This window comes from Lolium rigidum, chromosome 1, assembly GCF_022539505.1.
Source record: "Lolium rigidum isolate FL_2022 chromosome 1, APGP_CSIRO_Lrig_0.1, whole genome shotgun sequence".
NCBI lineage: Eukaryota > Viridiplantae > Streptophyta > Magnoliopsida > Poales > Poaceae > Lolium > Lolium rigidum.
Window position 1 is genome coordinate 242,417,620 of NC_061508.1, and position 9,135 is coordinate 242,426,754.

General features: G+C 43.5%; 1 protein-coding gene across 1 annotated transcript; it reads right to left on the reverse strand.

The window, feature by feature from the left end:
* Positions 1–2,494: 2,494 nt before the first annotated feature.
* On the reverse strand, positions 2,495–8,375 carry LOC124691966 (uncharacterized exonuclease domain-containing protein At3g15140-like). Its single transcript, XM_047225268.1, has 6 exons — positions 8,083–8,375; positions 6,327–6,529; positions 5,019–5,099; positions 3,636–3,761; positions 3,113–3,236; positions 2,495–3,022 (listed from the first exon to the last, which is right to left on the reverse strand). The coding sequence occupies exons 1-6, from the start codon at positions 8,362–8,364 to the stop codon at positions 2,825–2,827; spliced, it is 1,014 nt and encodes a 337-aa protein (XP_047081224.1). The 5' UTR covers positions 8,365–8,375; the 3' UTR covers positions 2,495–2,824.
* Positions 8,376–9,135: the final 760 nt, after the last annotated feature.

Sequence of the window (9,135 nt, forward strand, 5' to 3'; positions counted from 1 at the left end):
AAACAGGAATTAGAATTGGCGCGGATAATTTTAATTGATGATCATAGTTTAGATGAAATAGATGCTCCGATTGAGCATCAATACTTACATAGCGCAGGGAATTGATAATACTACTGGCACACCGGCAACCTAACCTAGCTAAAATGAGCAAAATGCGGCCTACTAGAGCTATGGCGCGCGCGGTGGTGCCGGTGCTGGCGGAGACCGTCGGCGCCGTGAAGTCGTCACGCGTCCTCGTTGTCAAGCTCGACTATTTCGAGCTTGACCTTGCGGACGCGGGCCTCCCGGCGGGCCGCCTCGTACTCCCGTACCTGGCGGATGGCGTCGGCCTCCTCCCGGCGGAAGCGCGCCCTCGCCTCCGCCTCGCTGATGGCCGCCTCCTCCTCGTCGCTGCCGTGGACGTAGTCCCCGGCGGAGAATGTTGGCGATCGAGCGGGGACGAGGTCGTCCTCCTCGATGGTCACAGCCACGGGCACGGAAGGTGCGCGGCTCGACTGCCCGGACGAGGAGCCCTCGGCCTGGTTGCCGTAGCGGGCGAGCTTCCCTGGGGGCGTGAGCCCCCAGTTGGTCCACCGGCGTGCGCTCCTCTTGCGCGCGCCCTCGCTCCGCTTCCACTTCCGCCGCTCCGCTTCGGTGCGGAAGACTGGCGGACGCGGCGGCGAATCGCCGCCCCCCAATCCGGCGGCACGGCCCTCCGAACCTCCACGGGAGGCCATCGCGCGGCGGCGGGCGGAGGATAGGTGTCTGCCTTTGCGCGGATTGCTCGTCGGAGCGCGCTACTGGCGGCGGCGGAGGGAGAGGAGGCGGCGGATGGAGAGGAGACGGCGGAGGGGAGTAGGGTTTGCGAACCGAACTCCCCTCCGCGATCCCTTTTAATAGGGGCCGTGCGGGGAAATGTTCGGGCCCCTGAACTCCGTATTCGGGCCGGCCCACGTTTTCGGTCACTGATCGGCGCGCGGTTCGGCCCGAACCCGTAAATCCGCCGGAAAAGTTCGGTTCGGCGGGATTTACGGGCTCTGTTAGAGATGCTCTCAGTACTACGAAGGGCCAGTTATTCAAAGCATTGCCATTGGTGTCTCGCCAAAAAGGGATGTGAATTAGGTTTAGCATGTAACAGGTCATTGACAAACTTTCAGAAGGTAGCTATGTTGGACCTAGTAACTCCATGCAGTTGTTCATTTTCACTGGAGTGCATCTTCTCATCTAGCTGGACCGTGTCAAATTCGCATGGTACAATATTCAGTCACCTGATTCTGTTCTTGAAAACAAATTTAACCTCACTTGTATCGGGGTGCCTCCTTGCAGTGATTTGTATTACAGCGCCATCAGCAAGCATGCGCTAAACAACTCTTGTACATCTAGACACATTTTAATCGTAGACCATTTTAGCATCAAGTAATATGGATCGGAGGAAATAATGTTTTTCATATCATCTATCTCGAGATGGTGGCTTCCAGCAATTGGAATTGGAAGCTCCCTCATCATAGGCATCATTCCAGTTGCCTACCTGAACACAATCCAGGAATGGGTACACCTCATGGACAATTGAAACTCTATACAAGCATGTGAGGGTTTAGTTTGCTTACTCTTCTTATTAACACTGCTTGGTTTCTCCTAGGGTTAAAAAAAACAGAAGTAACAATAGCTGGATGTATAGTGGACAAATGTGAGTATGTATAAAATATTTACAGTAGTTTCTGTATCTTCTAATTTCGGATTATGTGCTAATGCACATGTGTCATAGCACTTTAATATTGAATGCTCTGAAACTTCCCATTTGACAGGTTTCAAGGAGGTAACTGAGGGATGCTGTGACAGCACATAAATGCAGCAATATTCATCCAATACCAGCCCGCATGTCCAAATGTCTACGATTATATTTTCTCGTACATCTTTCATCCTAAGGAAAAGGCATACAACATTGTTGTTGATAAGATCTTCCAGCAAATTTTGCCATACCTAATTTGAAGAAACCTCCGTTCTTTATACTGAAGTTTGAACAAACAGTATTGCAAACTACTCCCTCCGGTCCTTTTTAACTGACTCAAATTTAGTACAAAATTGTACTAAATCCGAGTCAACTAAAAGAGACCGCTGAGAACTGGTGCTCGTTGCCACTTTTAGGACTGTTTTACTACCATGCAGGAATTTCTATAGCGGGTGAAAGTTTTCTTTTCACAAAATGGGTTAAATGCTAGCACTGTGTAAAACATATACCGAGCAGAACTTGTTTCTTGGTAAATAAATTTGGGATGTGCTGAACTGCTGATGTGAACCCTTACATTTTAAGATGAGCTCCAAAAGAAAAGAGATTAGAGAACATGATTTTGCAGCAACATTTATTTATTCTACCCGGCATGACATCTATTTTGGGATCACCCTCTTTATTATCTTAAAACCATTGAATTACTTGCAACCAAAAGTTGTAGCTGTTGCAAATTTATCATCTTTACATGGATACATTAGCCAGTTTAGGGAGTAAGAGACTGTATAATTTGTGTTTTACCTGAATATCACAGAGGATACAGTGCATCAGTAATGCGTACACAGCAGAAAGTAAAGATGTGGTCCTTCCCATGGCATGCTACTCCAGGAGTCCAGATCTATTTGCATCCCAATCAGTACTACAAAGGGCCAGTTATTCAAGTCACTGTCATCGGTGTCTCGCCAAAAAGGGATGTGAACTAGGTTTAGCATGTCAGTCACTCCATTCAAATAGCTGGCCAACCCAGTCAGTCACTCCATGCAGTTGTTCATTTTCACTGGAGTGCATCTCCTCGTCTTCTAGCTGGGCCATGTCAAACTCGCATGTCATAATATTCCATCACCTGATTCTGTTCTTGAAAAGAAATTTCACCTCACTTGTATCTGGGTGCCTCCTTGCTGTAATTTGTATTACAGCACCATCAGCAAGCATGCGCTGGACGACTCTTGTAATGTTTTTCGTATCATCTATCCCGAGATGGTGGCTTCCAACAATTGGGATTTGAAGCTCCCTCATCATAGTCATCATTCCAGTCGCCTACCAGAACACAATCCAAGAACAATTTATGGGTACAGCTCATGAACAATCGAAACTCTAGACAAGCATGGAAGGGTTTAGTTTGCTTACTCTTCTGTTATAGAAGTTCAGATAGATATCTTTCAAATTAATCCACTCCATAAAGTAAGATGGTAACTTTATTTTTGAAACCTTGCACTGCTCAGGGACTTTCGTCTTCAAATCCCAATTGCCACTGGTATTAACAGAAACATTAGAACCGACACATTTGAATCTGAAGCAATGAAAATAAATTTCACCATGGAAACCTAGTATGAATGAACAAAAGATGTACTGCAGGAAGGGTTCACATATTGTATTTGAAAAAAAACATTAGCCAGAAAAAGAATCCCATTTGTTCCTGGCTGAACAAATTTTGCATCGGGTTGTTTGGGACTGTTGCCTAAAGATCTAGTCTGGAAAAGTTGATTCTGCGAGTGGATCCAGAAACTCAGACCACAAGGCATGTAACATAATGCTAGACAATGAAAGATTATGTTGCAGGCGTCAATGATCAGAGTTTGGCAAGAAAAATACACTTATGAATGTCTGTATTTTTCTTTGAAAAGGGGTAGTAGGAAAAGCTTTAACTTACCATGTAATGAATGCTGCGCTATTGAGGGATTCTCCCTGTTTCTGTTTCCACAGTTTGTGACCTCCAATCCAGTCTTCGAACTCTCGAAGAACTTCCCCGAAAGGGATAGCAGTGTCATGCCATACACTTAAATATTTAACGAAAAAGAAAGTTGTTATTATACAGAACTCAAAATATCGAGAGCAAAGGAATACACATCAGGTTCCTAGACTATTTTTGAGTAATAAATTAATGACATGCTGCAAAAACTTGTTGCATATACATGCCCGAAAAGGATTACTACTGAAGATGACTAAACATTCTATATCAAAAGGATAACTAGTGCACAAATTATGTTCATATAGAAGTGCTAAGAGACTATGCAATCAAGACATAACAGCATAGCAAATATTTTGTGTAACAAATGAAGGAACAAAGACAGAGCTAAACCTAAGCCCTAGTTTAGAACACAATAGACAGAAGTTGAAAAAATTCACGAAAGTAAGGCACAAATTGACTACTCAAGGATTAGGAAAGTTTGCAAGTCCATGCACCCGCTACTATTGCATAAGTCAGTATGATCAGGGCAAGATGCACTATGCAATCACCCTTGGTGGTGCACTTCCAAATAGGGCAGTAATAGTACAAAAAGTTCAAAAAACAAATGATAACTCCTTTGTGAATGCACATGCATATGTATATTAAGCTCCTTCGTGAGTGCATGTGCAACGGCTTGTCTGTCCATGCATGCATGCAGCTGACTCTTTAATTGGTAGTTTTCCTACTGATCGTCAATCGAATTAGGTAGTTGGAAACATATGACCGATGCAGCTGAAGCATTTGTCTCTGGCACGCATTTGTTATGACTGGCTGCAACGCTATCACTACAGGGGTTGCATAAAGTAGATGGTGGCACCGTGGCAGTATAAAAGACAGTTGTGGTGTGTTGTAACATCCAGCAGCAGGGGAGCGGCATTTCAATACATGGGTATTGCTGCAGCTGCGAGCACGAAAGGTGAGACTGCATAGGAAATCCTGCTCGCAGAAGAGTAGGAGAGAAGCAAGGCAATTTCGGTCAACCAGGACAAGGTATTGGCTACAGTCATTACCCAAAGAAGAAAAAGGGCACCTCGCTCCTATGTAATGCATTGTTGCTTTGGATGATGTCTCAATTTGTGTTCACGCCCCGCCACTGGATGATCGCAAATTTGCATACACTACGCTGACCATGATTATAGCCAAGTGGCAGGCTACATCCATGAAAGACAGGAAGGGAACCAAGTTTGAACAAAAAATTCTTGAACTCACATGTTAACAGAATGAAGTTATTTTTTTCTTACTGTAAATTCACACCTTAAATTGTAAAAAAAATATCTGAAAAGAGAGCAAAAGTGCCGCACATACCGGTCAACTCCAAACTTTCCATATTTTCCTTCTATATATTCTCCTATTCGTTGCTCACTCATTGCAGTTGGGCGTACAAACCTACAATCAACATACAAGAGGGAAGAGCATGGCTAGTGGTTACTTATACTGTCAAAAGAAACAAGGAGATACCAGAAAGGTATAACTATTACAATCTGCAGTTGCATATAAGCCTAGACGAACACAGCACAGAAGAAACAAAATTGTAAAACAGGCATATGCTATGGTGTCAGCATTTTATTCACTTATTTATGTATTTACTTTAAATATGTAATTCAAACTTGCGGTGCCATATAAGGAAACAGTCACCCTCTTAGTTCATGGTATTAGCATCCTATGGTTTGATCAGATCACAACTGGTTTTCATTTTGAGTACATAACATAACAAAAACAAAATTATATACATAAGCATGGATAAGTATTTATGCATGCAACCAGGAAAACAGTAGTGCTGCTCATCATTAGCTTATCCGTAGATAAGTACATATGCATGGATAAGAACTGGTGCCTCCTTAGATCCCTTGATAGACTCCCCTACAGTAATGTTTACCAAGTATCTATATGACACTGGCAGTTTCTATGTATCCATTTGATTCTCAGAATATAACTGTCCACTAATCATTTAATATGGATTTCTACAATCCGCTTTAATTCATCTGGTTAACTGATCAATGGTGGATGTTCTAACACTCAGTAACTGGTACTAGCTCGGCCACCTCATGTGATAGTGATTATATAGTAATCAGCCTGTACTTGGCTTTCTTTCACAATAATAAATCTATGTGTGTACATTCATATGGAATCAAAACCAACATCTGATTATATTAGGGAAGCTACATGGAGCAGCAGCAGCAGCCACCTCCAGAAAAATGAGATGCAATGGCAGCAGCCCGTGGCTAACAGAGAGAGAATGAGCAGGAACTGCTGCCACCAATCAGAGGAGAGAGTGCAATAGCAGGTACCACCTCCACCAAAAATAAGATCCAACAGCGGCAGCATTCCCTGGTGCCGATGAGCAGAATGTCAAATTAGTGTACTGGCTATCCTGAGTAATTTCCCAGTATATTATACGCATGCCCTGAGTACTTGCCCAGTTATAACAGTAACACCTCTTAAGAACTCGGAGGAAGGTAAATTTTAAGAATACGCAGTCCAGTAAATCTGGTTCCTATAACATATTGCTGGTAATCTCATCTATGGTCCAAGAGTTTGGTGATTATTCAGATAAGCATTTAGATTAAACTACTATCTAATTTCAATAATATATGATTTACAAGTAAGCTGTACCTGTGAAATGAATCGATGAACTCCATGCTATGAGCATCAATCATTACTACTGGGAATTCAAGAATTTCAACCTTACCCTCCAAATCAAGAACTAAAAAATAATCCAGTTTCTGAGGCTTCACTTTTTCTGCAGCTGAAGCATTCACTGGTAGGTCCAGCAACAAACTATGATTGAATTTCTCAAGATGCGAAACATCATCCATCTGTGGAAGTACAAATCTAAATTACAGTGCTTTCATTAAATAAGCAAGTATTGGTGCAGTACTTTTATTACGGGTTACAAATGTATTTAAAAGACATTCAAACAGAATAGACACTGCTTTGCCAACCTACAGATTTGCTAATCTAAACTCATTTGATACCCATGCTACACAAAGGTTGAAGTGCTCATTAAGAATAGTTCTAAATGCAATGAATAGACTATTAGTTGTGCCTCAAAGAAGGAACCCCTGCCTGTTTGAATAGACACAGGTGACACTGTTAACAATACAATCTAAAAATGAGTAATTTTACGTTCCTAAAACAAAATATTATTAGTTAATATTGTTGCCATGAGATTTATTGAGGTTCTAAAGACAAAGCGTTTGCAAATGCAATTTTCTTTAACCTAATAGGATCCATATCCAGATTTTCTAGCAGTCCAATCTCCAAGCTTCAGTTCTTGCCCCTCATCCTCTATATATAGAAGAGGATAGCTCAATAGCCCGTTCAGCTCTTGTCATATATAACTATATAAAATCGTAGAACTAATGGCTTTTCTAGAACTAGTTTTAAAATTTTAGTATTTCCTTTGCTTCTGCTTAATTTAGTTACCTGAACTAAAATTCCTGATATTGCCCAACAGATTCTACCAGTACAAACCAATTCCTCAAAGAGCTAAATTCAATTGTATGTTAGATACATCAATTGATTGCACCCATACTCATAAGAAAAACTTCATTTTTCTACAACATATTTTTACCAGCAAGAAGCTCATAAACACCTCAACTGCTAAAAAAAAAGCATTGAAATGTGTAGGTTTTATTCAGGTGTAATTAGTAAACCAGAACGTAAATTGTAGAACAATGTTTTTGTGTGCAAACTTGCACACTAGCAACGTGCCACTCCATGGTACACAGGTAACTCTCCTTTCTTCTTCACTTTATCCATCACTCGGTTATCCCAGCAACTCAATTCAGCAGGATACTTCTGTCGCTATCCTACCATGTCAGAAGGTGTTAGCATCCTACATTCCTACCTTCTTTAGGAATACTGAGTTCCTCCATATAGTTAATTCGGATAATAATTCTGCGCACTATGCTTTAAATCCTTACCAGGTTAAAAGATATGATGCACTCTTATATAGCTCCGCTTTCTAAGCAAAATGCGGCTACCTTAACACATGTCATTCTTGAAGTATCTGTGACACCACCTACCACTTGAGGCAGCTAGAGCAGCTTATCATAGCAGATTTTACTAACGCTTTTTCGGAAAAGAAAAACAGTGCACCCTTTAGCCTCCAACGGTACAGCCTAAAAAATGGGGCCAGCCCATCATGTCCCAACCGCTCCATTAATAGAAGACAGACCAAATTCAGCCACCAGCATTCGCTGTGAGATCCACAATGATATGCCAACTTGACACAGCAACTAGATTCGATCAATGCCCCGTCCTAAAGTAATCATTGTAGACGTCTGCTCGTGGCATTAATTGCTCTTATGAACTACACAGAACTAATCAATAATGAGGCGAAAGAACTGAGCGGAAGAAAAATCACCATGGTGCATTTTCCCTGAGTGTAGTACAAGCACGTGGGCTTCCAGGGCCGCCTGGAGGTGGGCCTCGGGGCTTCCGCCTCCTCCCTCCCGGTAGAGGGGAGAGGTGAAGCTTGGGGGAAACTGGCATCGACGGGGTAGCTTCTCGAGTGCGAGAGGCGAGGAGGCGCCGAGACGGGGGAGGTGGAGAGTGGGCGCAGGAAGGAGTGGAGGAGGGAAGTGGTGGTGGAGGGAGGGAGGTGGAGGAGGCGGGAAGTCGAAGACGAAACCCTAGCGACCGCCATTGGAAATGAAATGGTGCTTCGGCTCGAGTTGCGGATCGGATAGGAGAGGCGTCTCGTCTCGTGGGATCAGATGGGCTGGGCCGGAGAGCGAGCAGGCTGGGCCAGGCCTACGGGGGCAGCAGCATGAGGAAATGGGAATGCGAATGCCATTCGTGCGTTGCGTGCTTCGGTTTTTAGTCCCACATCGGAGAGGTGAGCAGAGTGTGGGCAGCTCAAATAGCGGCGCAGCGCAGAATGGGCGTGTCCAAATGGAGGCACACGACGACCACGAGGAGGAGACTCGTGTGTTGGTCGCCCCGTGCACGGTACGTGTACTTAGCAAACCCAAAACAATTGAATTTGAAGTGATCAACACGGGGCGCTACCAATGGTTTACCAGCGCATGATATATGCGCTTGGCAATCTTTTTTAAAAAAAACTTACTTTGAGTCACACTCATGTCTTTTAACGTGTTTACTTGTTGACGTTACGATGGACAAAACTGTAATCTTGTTTGAGCTCGTTCCTTTTCGATATAAAGGAGCGAGTGGGGAAGCTGGGAGGATCAAGCAATGCAAAACCCTATTTTTACCATGTTTTACTTTCTCTGTTCTTAGTTGTTGTAGATCTGAGCCCCGAGCGCTCCCACTCTCTCCTCATGCTTCAAATTATCGTCAGCGATCCAGATTGGTTCTGGCAAGGTGGTATCAGAGCGAGCTCGATCGATCTGCTTCACCATACCGGCGGCGGCCCTCCCTCCCTCCCTAATTCTAGATCGGGATCATGCTGGCG